The sequence below is a fragment of the Protopterus annectens genome, chromosome 10.part0, assembly GCF_019279795.1.
Source record: "Protopterus annectens isolate FY-2018-M chromosome 10.part0, PAN1.0, whole genome shotgun sequence".
NCBI classification, from domain to species: domain Eukaryota; kingdom Metazoa; phylum Chordata; order Ceratodontiformes; family Protopteridae; genus Protopterus; species Protopterus annectens.
Genome location: NC_056744.1, coordinates 125,677,017 through 125,693,880, shown reverse-complemented (window position 1 = coordinate 125,693,880; position 16,864 = coordinate 125,677,017). Strand labels below are relative to the sequence as shown.

General features: G+C 45.2%; 1 protein-coding gene across 1 annotated transcript in view; it reads right to left on the bottom strand.

Annotated features, from left to right (window-relative positions):
- HELZ (helicase with zinc finger) overlaps nucleotides 1–16,864 on the bottom strand; it is a 3,197,037-nt gene that overhangs the window by 885,635 nt on the left and 2,294,538 nt on the right. The window contains exon 22 of the mRNA XM_044085095.1: nucleotides 3,132–3,336. Within this exon, the coding sequence (XP_043941030.1) occupies nucleotides 3,132–3,336 (205 nt within the window). The remainder of the gene's footprint in view (nucleotides 1–3,131; nucleotides 3,337–16,864) is intronic.

Below are 16,864 nucleotides of genomic sequence, written 5' to 3'. Positions count from 1 at the left end.
CTGCATAGATTTTGCCTTATCCTCCATTTTCTTTAAAACCTCCTCTGCTTTAACCCCAAATAAAACATCCTGCTGTAGGGGCGCATCCGGTAACTTTGCTTTAACATGATCAGGCAGAGATTGTTCCTTTAACCAAGCATGCCAATGTATAACAGACCCAGTAACAGCTGCTCTGGAGGAAGCTTCCAAGGCATCAAAACCACATTGTAAAGTATGTTTGCCCACCTGTTCAGCTGCATGCATCAGATCTTGCATTTCTTTGAGTTCAGACTGTTGAGGGAGCGTGCCGATCTTTTGTTTTATTTGAGACATAAGGAATTGCTGGTATTTAAGCATGTGAAATGACAATTTAGTGCTCTCATAGCTAGAGTGGTAGAGGTGTAAACCTTCTTCCCCCACCTGTCTAGTGCTCTGGAGTCCCTTTCCAAAAGTACAGGATTTTTAGCCATAGAAGCCTTAGCCCCTTTGGGACCCTGGGAGATTGTCTTTGGATCAGAGGAGGCATAATCCTCCTCTTGTCTAGGCCTTTTGTCGGGGGGATTGGGAACCCCTGATCAAAGAAATCAAATCTTCAGCCATTTTAAGCATCTGTTTCTTAGGTATAGGGCCTTGACCTGGAGACTGAAGTGTAGGCTTTTTTGGTTTTAGAGGAGTCTTAAGCTTAGCATAAGATTTAATGGTGAGGGTAGTCGGTCTGAAAACACCTTCAGAAACTGAAGGTGTTTCTGCAGCACCGGCTTCCCCTACTGCAATGTCGTCGGATGGGCCTAAGGAAAAAGGCTGCGTCGGCCTAGAAATCTCTGCCTGGGGAATCCAATGCGGCCTGGGGATCCAATTCAGTGGTAGCCAGGGGCTGCGTAGGCGCCACACTGAAAACCGGAGAACCGGCGACCGGGCTAGCCGGGGCCTCGGAGTCTGGCTTGGATCTAGGCTGCCTGTCCCTATCCTTGCAGTTTTTTATGCACGCCGGTAGTCAGTTGCTCTGACAGCATGGTGCAATTAAATTTTCTACCGAAGTAGTGTCGTGCGAAATCAAAGCGACGGTTTATAGTTCACTTATTGAACCTAGCACAAAACCGACAACCAGTGACGTTGTGGTCTGGGCCTAGGCAAGGTATACAAAAAGAATGAAAGTCCTTATGAGGTATTTGCTTCCCACAAGAAATGCAATTGTTAACTTTGTTAGACATCGGACTGAGGCAAGAAAAGGTTCCCCAATGGGGTACTTAGCTTTGAAGACTTCGGACTGAAACTCTATTCGAAAATCTCAGGTGTCGGCCGACTGGCACTTGCGAACTGCTTCTGCTTCGGGCGGCAAGAAAGACTGAAGAAAATGGCGTCAGATGCCTCTCATATACCCCTGGCACTCTGACGTCAGGGAAGAGGTGATAGCAACCAACGCCGGACCAAGACTTTGGAATTCTGTCCGACTGCGGGACCGCCTGACAGCAGGATAACCCAAGTGTGATGACTGCAGCAGGGTAACACGATGAACACCTAGAAGCTAGATCATTTCCCTGTGTCTTTGCTGGAGTGTCTTGAGTGAGCCAACTGCGTAATCATTCTACTACATAATAAGGCAGAACTCAAGCTTCGCATAGCAAAAACATCTAGGCACTTCGGTTGAAATGCTGGCAATGATGAGACATTAAAAACACTATGCTGTGGGCTAAAAAAAAAACAGAAATATGTAACCATGGACCTGACTTGATTTAGGGACTGCAAGTGCACTTTGAGTGTCTATGCTTCTTAGGCTTCAAACAGTAAACACTTCCAACTGGAATCATATGAAGGTATGACCCATGTGAGAGGCTAGAAAAAATTGAGGACCACTGGGGTGCCTACCATCTGTAAGCCATGACCTAGTGGCAAAGGCAGTATGGTCTTATAAGTATACACCTTCAGAAACTTTACAGCTGCAAAGATCAGATAGTTATTCAAATGTTTACCCACTATGGAAGGTTCTTCTTCTTAAGACCCACTGACCTCATGACAATAAACTTTGTAACATGAAACAAAATTATAGGTGAAACTTAGAAAGAGAAGCACTTTCTTATTTTATACTAGTCTACAAATGCAACATGCTAGACAGTGATAAAAATCTTAAGTGCCCACAGAGTTTTACCTCAAGTAAAAGCAGGCAGTGCAAGGATAAAGCCATCATGATGAACCATTTCACTGGGTCAATCACAGCAGAAGAAAAATACAATAAAATACTTGGAAAAAATACATTACGGCCAATGTCTGTTATTGTTCGGCAAGACTTGTACACAAAGCTAAGTGTCAAAAGCATCATCAAATTTATAACTACATGCCTAAAAAAAAAAAAAAACGTAAATCCTCTGCAGTGAACTGCTCGGTTCTAAAAATTCAATGGAAAGCAACAAAAATCACAGCAGAAACTCATCGCGTGGACAAAACAAGGCAAGGCTTTAATAAAAAATGATCCCTTTTGCTTCTTCAGATCATATTCAACTAAACACCATGAACTAAATGCAAAGATATTATTCCCCTGGACCACCCCAACCAACAGACACACAGACAATTACGGTTGCTAAGTAACTAATCACAAAAGTGGGTTTGCGAAAGCGGTCATAATTTTTTATTAAAGTCTTGGCTTGTTTTGTCCACGAGCTGCGTTTCTGCTGCAGTTTTCGTTGTTTTTTTCCATTGAAATGTAGAACTACAGTAACCTGCAAAAAGTATGCAAAATAATTTACTAGGAAGATAGTAGGCATTATGACTAACTGTAGTTATCTTTGAGGATTGAGTAGATCTCAACTCTGAAAAGAAGAATGGCTTTCCTACACCTCAACAAGCTTAAAGACAATGAGGTACCATCTGATCCAGTTCCAACATGGTGAAGTTGAACTCTCCAATCACTATTTTTGTAAGAAATCAGTGCCAGCAGTCACTTGCAACAGGACTATTTCCTTTATTTTGAGAAATGTCTCCCTTTTTAATGTCTACATGATCTCAGAGTTAATGTATACAAGCCTGGGGGAGCTTCCTCATATTGGGGGTGCAAGAGGGCTTGCCCCCACCAAAAACTACTTTTTTTTGTCCATATAACTCATTCTTTTCCAACTTCAGTGAAATATATTAATGTGCAAGTCTAATTCATAATTTACCTTTGGTGGTGACTGCTGCTGCTTGTTAGCATTTGCTGAATGCTGTTGTCGTAGAGCTCTAGGAATAAACTCAGGTGCAAGTGGATTAAGGACATAAGTTTTCTTCAGCTCCAGTGCCTCCAGCTGTGCTTTGATTTGTTCAAAAGTGATGCCATGAAGACTTTCATTGTCATGACAAATTGCAATGAACCGTTCCCAAAATTTCCTTTAGAAATACAAAAAACATTACATCTATACTTTAAAAGCAAAAAGCAAAACTTCACTCTTAATAAATCTAACAGAATATATTGATGACTATATAAAAACATACTATTTTTATCTTAACCTAACACCGGTTAAAGATCAAATGTGATTTCATTCAGATTTCTAAGATTTTGACAGGAGAGGTGATGCCCACTAGAAAAAGCATTAATGAAAAAAATAACTTCAATGCCACTGAACTAATAAGTTCATACAAGAGACAAATTGGTTAATCAAGGAATTCGTATTCTACAGATGGGAGCAGAAATGTAACTTCTTCAAAAGCTGCTCGACTAGTAAATGTTGGGTTACAATTATGTCATCTACAAGGTCATGTCTGGCAGAAATGGATGACTGTGGACCAGCTAAGCTCCAAATCATGTAGGTGCCTGCACTACATCAGGATGATATGCAGAATGGCTGGAGTAGTATCAGGTTTTACATAGCCCAAATAAACTTTTTTTTTACATAGCACTGTTATGTCTGCCTGATGAATGGCTCTTGGCAGCTTCAATCAGTTCTGAAGTGCCTGCTGAAACACCACATAGAATTACAAGATCTAGAGAAAAAAGCAGGACCGAAGGTGCAGCCAGTCACAACCCACCCCCAGCTAGGGGAGCTCTGCTGCCTAATGCAACAACATTCTGTCTTGTTGAAAAAACGTGAGCCTAAAATTACATCCTTCTTAGCCACCACAAAGTGATGAGGATTAGTTCTGTTCCTTTGTCCTAATAGTTGGAGTTGAAGCATGCAGTTATAGCTGGAAAGTACAGTTGTGTACACCTACCATAAATGTAGATGTTCGAGTGTCTTCACTGTTGCAGTCATGACTGTAGGGTTCTCCCCTGCCGGCAGGCAGTCCTCGGTCGGCCAGAATCCCAAAGTCTGGGTCCGGCATCGGCTGTTCAGCCACGCTCCCTGACGTCAGAGCGCCAGGAGTACAAACCTGACAGCCGACGCCATGTTCTCCAGTTTTTCTTGCCCCAGATGTCAGGAGTCCTAAAATGAGTAAGGTCCCATATCCTTTGCAAATACACCTCAGAAGAATGGTGAAAAAAGGAACCACACAAAAGTAAAAATAAGAGGGGACAGGAGGGAGGAACCAGACTGCAACAGTGAAGACACTCGAACATCTACATTTATGGTAGGTGTACACAACTGTACTATGTTCATCGTGTTTTACTGTTGCAGTCATGACTGTAGGGTAGAATCCCAAAGCTGAAAGAAAGGGAGGTGGTCATAAAGAAGAAGGGGCGGCTAATAGGCCCTGCAAGACTGCAGAGGCAAAGCCTGCCCTAGACTTAGAGTAGAAAAGTAAATTGTAGTGCTTAGAAAAAGTATGCACTGAACTCCAAGTTGCAGCTTCCAAAATGTCTTTGGTAGGAACTCCCCTGAGGAAGGCCACAGAAGTGGCAGCAGCTCTGGTGGAATGAGTCTGTATACTCCCTGGGATTTGCTTTCCATGGTGTGAATAACAAAATCTGATTCCATGAGCAATCCATTTAGAAATGGTCTGTTTTGAAATGGCTTTACCTTGGGAACTTGAAGCATAAGAAACAAACAATTGTTCTGATTTTCTGATGTCCTTGGTTCTGTCCAGGTAAAACGTAGTTGTCTGTGTACATCCAAGGAATGTAAGATCCTTTCCCCTTTATTTTGAGGAGTGGGGAAAAAGTTGGCAAGTGGATAGTTTAAGGCCACTTTGGAAACCACTTTAGGCATGAAGGTAGGATTATTCCTCACAGACACCCTGTCTTGATGAAAAATAATATAAGGTTCCACAGCCATAAGAGCTTGTAACTCTGAAACTCTCCTGGCAGAGGTTAGGGCTAACAGGATAGCTGTCTTCCAAGATAAAAGCTTGATGTCAGAAGAGGCAGCAGGCTCAAAAGGAGGCAAGGTTAGTTTTTTCCAAAACATAGTTGAGATCCCAAGCAGGAATGGGAGGAGATCTAGGAGGTCTTAAGTTCTTAGCTCCTCTGAGAAACTGTCTCATGAGCTGGTGGGAAAAGATTGGAGGGTCTGTATTATAATGAGCAGAAATAGCAGAGGCATGTATCTTAATGGAAGAGAAAGAGAGACCCTTATGTAAGAGATCCGTCAAGTAAAGTAAAATTAAAGGAATGATCGGAAGAAGATGATCAGAATCCTGAGCCTGCATCCAGGAACAAAATCTTTTCCATTTTCCTGCATAAGATTTTCTAGTGCTAGGACATCTGGCTTCTAAAATGACATCCATAACCTGCTTGGGTAGGAAAGAAGAAATCAAAGGCCCTGGATTAACCAGGCCGCCAGGCTGAGAGTTCTGACATGTGTAGAACCTGACCCTGATGTTGAGACAGAAGGTTCGGAGACTGAGGTAAAATCCAAGGGGGCTCCAGACATAGGTTTTTTAGAGTTGGGTACCAAAACTGTCGAGACCAATTTGGGGCCAGCAAGATTATCATCTTGGGCTTGTCCTGTTTTATCTTTAATAATACCCATGGAAGAAGAGGAAGAGGTGGAAAAGCATATCCCGAGAGGTTCCTCCAACTGAATGATAGGGCATCCACTTTCCAAGCTTATTTGTGGAAAGTCCTGGTGCAAAAATTCTGTAGTTGATGATTGAGATAGGATGCAAAGAGGTCTATGTGAGGACATCCCCAGACTGCTGTTATCATCCTGAATATTTTGGTGTCCAGCATCCACTCGTGTGGATCCGAAAGGTTTCTGCTCAGACTGTCTGCCAGGAAGTTTTGCTTCCCTGGTAGAAACTGAGCTTGAAGGTCCAGATTGCAAGCTAGAGCTGTGTTCCATAGCTCTAGATTGCAAGAGCTGTGTTCCATAGATCCATGGCTAGACTGCAAAGGGGGTAGGAATGAGATCCCCCTTGCTTGTTTATGTACCACATAACTGTGGTGGTGTCTGTCCGTATTAGTAGTTGTCCTGGTTGTAGAAGATTCCTGAAGGCCATTAGAGCTTTCTGAACGGCTAACATTTCCTTTAAATTGATATGCAGGTGCTTCTGATCCTTTGTCCAAAGGCCCTGCAGACAGTTTCCCTGAAAATGGGCTCCCCAAACATAATCAGAGGCGTCCGTGGTTAGAATCTCAGTGGCAGGAGACAGACAGAAGGGTTTCCCTTTGTTTAGAGTACATGCCCTGGACCACCAAAGAAATTCCTTTTGAAGGCAAGGCAGGACGGAGATCAGTATGTCTAAACTGTGGCAATGCTGAGACCATACACTTTTTAGGTACCACTGTATTTTCCTCATGTGTAGTCTTGCATATGGTACGAGAAGGATGCAGGAGGCCATGTAACCCAAAGCCTGCAGGAATCTCCTTGCAGATAGCTGAGTTAAAGTTGCCAAGGTCTTGAAAGTTAAAGCCAGCTGTAATTGTTTTTCGGATGTCAGAAATGCCATCTGGGTTGTGGTGTTTAGAAGAGCACCCAGAAATGTTATCTGTTGTGAGGGTGTCAAATTTGACTTTTTTATGTTTACAGAGAATCCCAGGAACTTGAGGAGGTTCTGTACAAATTCTAGATGCTGGAGTAAGACATCCTTGTTGTCTGCCTGAATTTGACAATCATCCAGATAAGGGTAAATTTGAATTCCCTTGAGTCTGCAGTAAGCTACTACTGGAGCCAGGCATTTGGTGAAGACCCTGGGCGCAGTAGACAATCCAAAGGGCAGCGAAGAGAATTGAAAGTGCTTCGATCCCGCCTTGAACCTGAGGTATTTTGCATTCCTGCCTGATGGGAATGTGTAAATATGCCTCCTTTAAATCCAAAGTTACCATCCATGCATCTATGGACAGCACTGGAAGTAGCTGCTGTAGAGTAAGCATCTTGAATTTTGGAATCTCTAGAAAGGTGTTCAAGACTGACAGATCCAGAATGGGTCTCCATGAGTTTTGCTTCCTGGGGACTAGAAAGAGCCTTGAGTAAAAACTCTGTCCCATCTCTGAAAGTGGAACCGGTTCTATGGCTTTCATGACCAAAAGAGCTTAAACCTGGTTTAAGGCCTCTGTCCATTGATGTTTTGGAAGGTCTGGCCATCCGCTTGGCCTTGGCAGGGTATGAAAATGGAATTTGTAACCTCTTAAAACCACATCCAGAACCCACTTGTCTTGGGTTATACGAGTCCGATTTTGATAAAGAGAGAGTTTTCATCCGAAAGGGGCTTCCAGGCAAGAAGTTCCTGCAGCCCAACAGAGGGAGTCATTGAGTTTGTTTCCTATGAGTTTGTGACCTGTCCTCTCCTCCCCTAGGGGTGGAAGCAGTCCACTGTCTTGGTCTATAAGAAGCTTGTGTTTGAGGCCTTCCTCTGGAGCGTCTATATCTACCCCTCTGAGGCCTATCTGAAGTGGGAAAGGACCAATTTTTAAAAGGCCAATTCCTGCTAAATCTTGGTGGCTGTACTTGTAAGAAATCTTTAACTGTTTGCATGGATTTCGCCTTATCCTCCATCTTTTTAATCACCTCTTCAGCTTTTGATCCAAACAAAACATTATGCTGAACAGGAGCATCCAATAATTTAGCTTTTACTTGTTCTGGCAAATTGTTCCTTTAGCCATGCATGCCTTCTAATGACTGTGCCGAAGGCAGCAGCCCTACAAGAAGCCTCCAAAGCATCAAATCCACAGTGTAAACCATGCTTCCCAACTTGTTCAGTGGCATGCAATAAGTCATGTAATTCCTTATCATCTGCACAGGCAGAAATGGAAGTAAGCTTTTGTTTTAAAACAGACAAGAGAAATTGCTGGTATTTCAGCATATGAAACTAACAGTTTAAAGCCCTAATGGACAAAGTAGCAGAAGTGTACACTTTTTTGCCCCATCTTCTAAAGATCTAGAATCCTTTTCAGTGGGAATGGGATTTTTGGCAGAAGCGGCCTTAACTCCCTTGGGACCCTGAGAAATGGTTGCAGGGTCAGCAGAAGGGTTCTTGTATAAAAACTGGTGGGAATCAGGAACCCTGTAATATCTATCAGGCTTAACAGAAGCAGGAGGAAAAGAGTCAGGGGTTAAGTTAGCCTCCGAAAAAGCATCATCCACAATATCCAAAACAGGAGGAATAGCCAGGGGTCTAATGTTGGGGGAGAAGAAGAAAATCCCTTAATCTTTTCTTAGATTCCGAATACTCCTGTCCTTCCCATTGGAAATGTTCCCTCATTTCATGCAAAGTTTCCCCAAAAGAGAAATCCTCAGGGGGAGAAGCTGAAGGAATGGATTCCTCAGCATCAGAATCCTCATAAGGAGGGAAAGAATATTCCTGGTCAGAAGAAGAAACTGAAGAAACAGAAGCCTGATCAGAGGAATCATAATAAACATCCTACCTTGGCCTTTTATCTGGAGGGGGATGAGAACCCCTAATCATAGTAAGTAAATCCTCCGCCATCTTGAGTAACTGTTTCTGTGACTTGGGAGCCAGTTCAGAAGAGGCCTGTGTTGCAGTCTTTGATTTAGAAGGAGTGTTTGCCTTTGTCTTTGGCTTTGCCTTTATTAGAAGCTGAGTAGGCCTGAAAACCCCTTCGGAAGCCGGTACCTGCACAGCGGCTCCGGACCCATCCGAAGGAGCACTGTCCGAAGGTCCTGCAATAGAAATATTTAAAGGCCTGGTTGGCTCCTCATGAGAGTCCGTTTCGGCCATCGGTTCTGAAATGGCCGACGACAGGGGCTGCAAAAGCGCCTCACTGACGACGGCCGAACCTGAAGCTGGCTCCGCTTGTGCGCTATCATCAGATTTGGACCTCGGAGACCTGTCTTTATCCTTGCGACTTTTGTGAACTCCGGTAGCCGGAACCGTATCCAATGACATTTTGTAGTTAAATCGCCTACCGAAGTAATGAAAAGCAAAATTGTACCTTCGTTTAATTGTACGTTGATTGAATCTAGCACAAAACCGACAACTAGCTACGTCGTGGTCAAGGCCTAAGCAAGGAATACAGTAAGAATGAAAATCCTTATGAGGTATTTGCTTCCCACATGAAATACAATTATTAACTTTTTCTGACATTGGACTGGAGCAAGAAAAAGTTTCCCCAATGGGGTACTTAGCTTTGAGTGGAGAAGAAAGTCTTCGGACTGAAGTTTATCAGAAAAAATCGTCAGGAGTCAGCCGACTGGCACTTGCGAACTGCTATCACCGCACAGCAAGAAAGACTGGAGAACATGGTGTCGGCTGTCAGCTTTGTACTCCTGGCGCTCTGACATCAGGGAGCGTGGCTGAACAGCCGACGCCGGACCCAGACTTTGGTATTCTGGCCGACCGAGGACTGCCTGCCGGCAAGGGAGAACCCTACAGTCATGACTGCAACAGTGAAACACGATGAACATCAATGGCAATGCACACAACAATTTTCCATGTCACATAATGCCGACTATGGCAACAGTCAACTCCCCTATATACTGCTGAACTGAGCAGAGTGTGGAGAACCCAATCATGATATGGCTCCTGAAACCACAGCTCCTGGAGATGGCTACTGAAGCACCAAGGGAGTCTCTCTTTACCTTCACTTCCCTTGGGCCTCAAAAAGTAGAAAACATTACCCCCCCCCCCCATGGCCCACTGCCAGATGTTTATTTGCCTCTGTGTATAAATTTCTCAAAGTCTTTTCGATTTCTAATACTATGACAGGAATGGACCCATCTCTAAGTCAAAACATAACTAATGTTCCTGAAATTAGTACTGCTTCAGTCTTTGATGTTAACCGAAAGTGCTTCTCCTAGCACCCACAATATGCTCAGAACTGACGGACTCCTGCAGTTCATACGAAGTTACATATATCAGTAGAATATCTAAATAAGACTGTAAATTCCTTTTTATACGACCCACTGCTCCTACTACTACTGGAATGATGTATCCTCCTTCCACATTGCCATTATCTCTGCCTGCAAATCCTGGTACTTTATGACTTTATCTGTCTGTATTTAAGACACTAAAATCACTCGGTGAAGCAATTTCAATGATTAATGCTACTTTTGTCTTCTTTTCATGGACTACTGCATCTGTTTTTCACACATCTATTTTTTGAATTGCTGGTAATGGATGATCCCATGTGATATAAATGTCATCATTCTCTATAATGTTTTGTTGCTCATGTTTCCAGTGCTTCTCAGCTACATCAATATTGTAAATTTTGCACAATACCCAATGAGACAGTTTTGCCACATTTAGCCTTTTAGTATACAGGCCCTCTGCCATTAGTTTATCACACCCAGCAACATGATGTGCAACCTTTTCCAGTCCTGTTTTCTCTCCAACATGTTCAATGGACTTTGTAAAACCAATGTGAATGCAGTGTACTATCCCAGGCTGATCATATTAACCTTTTATCTTGTGGTTTAAATTCACCTCTCCTCAATTCCAGAGTCAGATACTAAATTGACATGAGGCTGTGCCAGGACTTTTCTGTACTTGCAACTATATTTATACCTTTTCCACATGCCTTGCCTACTTATCTGATCTGTCCTGTAATCTTTTGTCTGCTTCTGGTAAGGTTTCCATTCCAGCTTCACTCAGATACTTTTGCTAGATGTGTTCTCTTCATGTTTCAAAACTTTCACTAGGCTTGCATCTAATGACGTCAGAAGATATGTATGCAGTCATACGATTTTATATATATATATATATATATATATATATATATATATATATATATATATAGATAGATAGATATATATATATATATATATATATTCAAGGAGGCCCATGCCTCCTTCAGAACAAGATGTATATAATCTCGGTATATACTGAATTTTATACATCACTTGACAAGTGTGAAAAAGAAGTTATGTACTCACCACAACATTCCATCTGAGTAGTTATACTTCATTATTCTGCAACCTGTGCAATGTGGGTATTCGGATCCATATCGGATCCGAACAGGCAACTTTACAAGCATCTGCTCTGAGCTCCAAGCTCCTCCTCCCCCTTACCCAAAACACACCACCATCTCCTGCCTTCCCTCAGATCGAGTTTGCTGCAATCCAAACTAATCAGCAACTCAAACTAGAAGAAACCATACGTGATCATCACATGAGAAGGTTCGGGGGAAGGTTGCAGAAAAATGAAGTATAACTACTCAGATGGAATGTAATGGTGAGTACATAACTTCTTTATCTGAAGTAGTTAACTTCATTTTATCTTCAACCTGTGGGACAGAGTCCCCAGCTACTCAAACCCCTGGGAGGCCCTCATGGAGAATATTCCTGAGCACTGCAGAGATTAAATCCAACTTGTAATGAGAAATGAAGGTATGTGACTTAGCCCAAGTTGCTGCCGCACAAATGTCATTCAATGACGCCCTACACCAGAAAGCAGCAGACGTCACCATAGATCTGGTAGAATGAGCTTTAACAGGACCAGATGGAGACCAGCCTTTGTCTTTGCAAATTTGCAAAATACATAGTGTAATCCATCCAGCTAAGGAAACTTTGGAGATGGCCTTACCCAAAAAGGGCTTAGAAAAGGACACAAATAACTGGTCAGACTTATGGAAGGGCTTTGTTCTGTATAAATAAAAATGAAGTTGTCTATGAACATCTAGCAAATGCAGTTTATATTCACCCTTGTTCTGAAAATTTGGGAAGAAAACAGGCAAGTTAATTGGTTGATTAATGTTTGATTCAGAAGCCACTTTTGGTAAGAAAGAAGGGTTTGTGCGGAGAAAAACCCTGTCCTTATGGAAGATCAAGTAAAGGGGCACGGCAGCCAAGGCCTGAAGCTCAGAAAGCCTCCTAGCCGAAGTAATAGCAACCAGGAAAGGCCGTCTTCCAGGATAAGAACTTTAAATCACTGAAGCTGCAGGTTGAAAGGGGGGAGTAAGTAAGGCCTGAAGAACCAAGGTAAGGTCCCAAGGAGGAACAGGGTTCGACTGGAGGGCGCAAAAGAAAAGTGCCTTTAAGAAAAGCCTTACACAATCTAGAAGAGGCCTGGGCATTCCTGTTCTCGCCGACATGGAAAATTTGAAATAGCTACAAGTTGCACTTTCACAGTGGAAGAACTGGCCCCTTGCTGAAAAATGCTGGCTAAGAAATCCAGTACCACAGATACAGAGACCATAAAAGGATCCAGCTTTCTCTGAGATGCCCAAATAGAAAATTGTTACCATTAACTGCAGTAAATCTTCCTAGTGGAAGACTTATGAGCTGCCACTAGAATAGTTTTCACTGAAGATGAAAGACCGGGAGTCCTGACAATTAAGGGAACTGGAACAACCAAGCTGTCAGCTTGAGGCTGTCCAGGTTGGGCGGGCAGGTGCCCGAAGGATGAGAAATGAGATCTGGGCAGGGATCTAGAATCAAAGGAGGAGCTAGAACAGGAGACTAGAGGAAGGGGAACCAAACCTGACGAGGCCAGAACGGGGCTATGAGGATAACCTTGCACCCCAGTCGGCAAGCCTTTTGAAGAAACTTCGGAATGAGTGGTAATGGGGGATAAGTGTACAGGATCCCGGGACGCCAAACATGGACTAGAGCATCCCTTGGGGGGGGGGGGGGTCCCCTGGCGATGGAATCAGAACGAAGAACTCATTGCACTTCGCGTTGGAAGGAGATGCAAAGAGATCACAGCAAGGCTGTCCACACGCAAGGAAGACCTCCTCCGCTATCGACTGCTTCAGAAACCACTCATATGGCATTAGAATAGCCCAACTCAATTTATCTGCTAAAATGTTGGAGCGTCCCGGGATGTGCATTGCAAGCAGAAACTGACTGGTGGAGATCACCCACACCCAAACTTTCATGGCTTCGCGACATAAAAGGAAAGATCTGGTTCCTCCCTGTTTATTGATGTACCAGACAACCGACATGTTGTCTGACTGAACTGCAATAGTCTTCAGAGGAAGAACAATATGGAAGGCCTGCAACGCTAAAAGCACTGTTCTCATATCCAGAACACTGATGTGCAATCTGGTCTCGATCTGGGACCACATGCCTTGGACCGTCCTCCCCAGATAATGATCCCTCCACCCAAGCCGGGAGGCGCCCGTGGTCACTGTGGCTTGGGCTGTGGATGGAACAAAGGGGCGTCCCGCTACAATCTCCGGAGACTGGACCCACCAGAGAAGTGACGCCCTGCTGGCTTTGCTGATGTGAATTGGGTATTCCATGGGGAGATCCAGCCAAGACCACTGTACGGCTGGAGTCCATTGCAGAACACGCATGCGAAGGCATGCACAGGGGAGGATAGAAATTGCTGCAGCCATAGAGCCCAAGGCTCTGAGAACGTCTGCCACATTCGGTAACCTGGGGCCAAGAATCAGTGATACATGAGCCCTTAGACTCTGGACTCTGTCTGGCATTAGGAAGACTTTCAATTGAAGAGTGTCCAGCCATGCCCCGATAAAGTCCAAGACCTGTACCAGATTCAAGAGTGACTTGGGAACACTGACTGTAATCCCTAATAGGGCTGCAAGATGCAGGAAGAAGTCTCTGGCTTGGCAAAAAGACGCTTGGTGGAAGCAGCGAGGAGCCAATCGTCTAGATAAGGGAATACCTGAATCCCCAGAAGCCTCAGGTGAGCCGCTACGACCGCCATTACCTTGGTAAACACCCTGGGGGCTGTGGTGAGACCGAAGGGTAGGGCTCGGAACTGGAAATGACCGCCTCCCAGCCAGAAGCGAAGGAATCTGCTGGTGCTTCTGTGAATCTTGATGTGGTAGTAAGCATCCTGGAAGTCTATCGAGCACATCCAGTTGCAGTCTCAAAGATAAGGTAGAATGGACTGTAGGGTGACCATCCGGAATTTCTGTTTGGCGATAGCAAGGTTTAAGGTTGGCAATTCCAAAATGTTTCTGAGGTCCCCTGTCTTTTTTGGCACTAAAAAGAACCCGGATGCCTGACCTGGACTGATATGGGGGGGGGGTCAGCTCGATAGCTCATTTTTGAAGCAGCTTGGAAACCTCCAGCACTGCGGTCTCCCTTTGAGCGGGTGGAACATCTGGGAGGCGTTTTGACTGGATTGGAGGGGCAAAAAATGGGATGGTGTAACCTCTGGATATTATTTGAAGCACCCAACGATCTGCAGTTATGGACTCCCATGCCATTGGGTGCAATGATAATCTTCCCCTGACTGCCTCCAGAGTAGGATAGTCGGGCAACTACTCAGGGCTGCTGCATGGGCCTGTCTGAGAAGGGTTCCCTAGACCCAAAGTTTCTTGGACCCCCTCTGCCTCTGGGCTGGCGTCTATCATGTCCACCTCTGCCTCTAGGTGATGAGTTGTCCTGAAAGTCCCGGGAAAACTGCGATTTCCAAAACATCTTTTGCCCTCTCTGATTCCTGGAAAATGACCTTCAAGGGATAGAGAAGTGGATTTTGATGGCAGACAAAGTCTTCCTGTCTTTCTCACTCTGGACAAGGGTGTCATGTATGGTCTTCCCAAACAGAGAAGAACCATCGAAGAGAGCATTCATAAAAGAAACCTTGAAGGGGTCTGCAAACTGACAGTCTGAGCAAAGCGTGTCACCTCATAGCAACGCCGGTCCCAGACGCCCTAGCTGCTCCTTCTGTAGCATGAGAAAGGTGGTGCATGGACGTGTTTGACACGGATTTCAGAGTAAACATCTTTGCGGAGACCAGATGCTTGTCCTCCTGCGACAAAGACTGTGGGGGCGACTCAGCTAACTCTGACTAGGTCTCGCTGCAGTCATATAACGTGTGCCAGGTAGTTCAGTGCTCAGATGGAGAACATTTCTGATGAATACACTCGCTTCCCAAATCGATCCACCATCCTGGATTCCTTATCCGGAGGGTAGACCGAGGAACTCTCCTGAGCCAGTTCCCTCTTGGTGGCTGCTGCAACCACCATAGCATCCACAGAAGATACCTTATACCATGCCTGTCTGTCAGAGGGCGGAGAAAGAATTTTGTTTGGGCGCTTAGGTATCGGCTCTATGGCGTCAGGCTCCTTCCATGCCTGCATGGTGATAAGATCCACTAAAGGATCCGCAGGTGGGGACACCCAGGAAGTAGATGGCCCCATGCCAAAAGCCTCCAGGAACACTGATTCATCTGTAGAAGGTTTTGGGGCTGACCAACCTCCACTCTGGCGGAGGATCTCCATGATGTCTCCAAAGGAGACATCCTCGGGGGCTGACCTGGTGGAACCTTCTCCATCTAAATCAGTGTCTTCGGTAAGGTACTCAGGGGAGTCCGAGTGCCTCCTTTTTCACATATGCTTACGATGACCCTCCTCAGTGGGGCTCTCTGAAGAGGCTCGTGAGCCATGGGGGGGGGGTTCCTCCAGGGGAACCGCCAGGGGCTCCTCTAGCATGGGCTGCCCCTGAGACAAGATGAAGGGAGTCGTAACTGAATCTGAGACAGTCTGGGCAGAATCCAAGGAAATAGGCTAGGGTCTCGATCCTTGGAAGAAAACCCTCTCCACCACATCGAACACCAATGGAGAGCGCACCTCCTTAGAGTCCAACATGGAGAAAGCTCTCCCCGGGTCCGTCGTGAGGATCGGAGCTGAGGCTAGGGTAGCCGGAGCTCCGAAGGAACGGCTTGGATCCGACAAGGTCAGAGCCAAAGACATACCCATCCCCTCGGGTCCAACTCCCTGTCCTCGACCCCGAAAGTGGCTCGAATGTGAGCTAGTTGGATCCGAGGAACTCAAGGTAATTGCCAGAGTCGAGGATGGAGGAACCATCTGCGGCGAATCTCCAGCTTCAAAGATCCTCGGATCCATATACCCCGAAACCACAGGCTGGATCGGGGAAGGAAAAGTCAGGTGAAAAAATGTCATGGAGGTCCCCCTTCCAGAGGAAGAGGGGCCTGGCAAGACTCCTATCTGGATTTGGGTCCAAATGAGTCTCCTCATCATCCTGTCCATATCCATTTCAGAAAGACTCCGAGCACGAGGAAGCAACCGACTCAGACCTGGCTGGTCGCTGGGAGGATCTAGAGGAAGGCCTCAGCTCCGTAGGCTCTGGGGAAAAATCTGGGGAGTTTGGCTGAGGAGAAACAGGTCTCGAGAGCTTAGAAGGCAAGCTAGGGAAGGACTCCCGATCTGCAGACCATTTACAGGGCCTATCCCCTTTCTTCTGTCTCTCCCTCTCTCTGCATCCTTGTGTCTGTCTTTTTTGTCTCACCCTTTGGTAACATCCCCTTCAGCATGTCTAGCGGGAGGGTGAGTCCCAGCCTGAGGGCGGGAGTTGTAGAAGCAGAGGCCGAGGCTGTAGAAGAATCCAAGGTAGATGCTGGAAGCAGGCCGTTTGCCACATGTTTGGCCTTTCTATCTTTAAGGGCCCTTGGATTAAACCCTGCACAAATGCTGCTTTGGACGGACAAATGTGCTACGCCCAAGCAAGCAACACACAGAGTGTGGCCATCCGCTGGTGAAAGCTTATGGCCACACACTGCACATTTTTTTAAAAGTAGGTTTTGGTTGTTCAGACATCCCAGAAAGCAACAACCACACCTAGACACCCAAAAACACTACCTGAACATGCACATACTAAGGGAAGGGCCTACACAAAAACTACCTCACGATATCTATAAACGCTTTTTT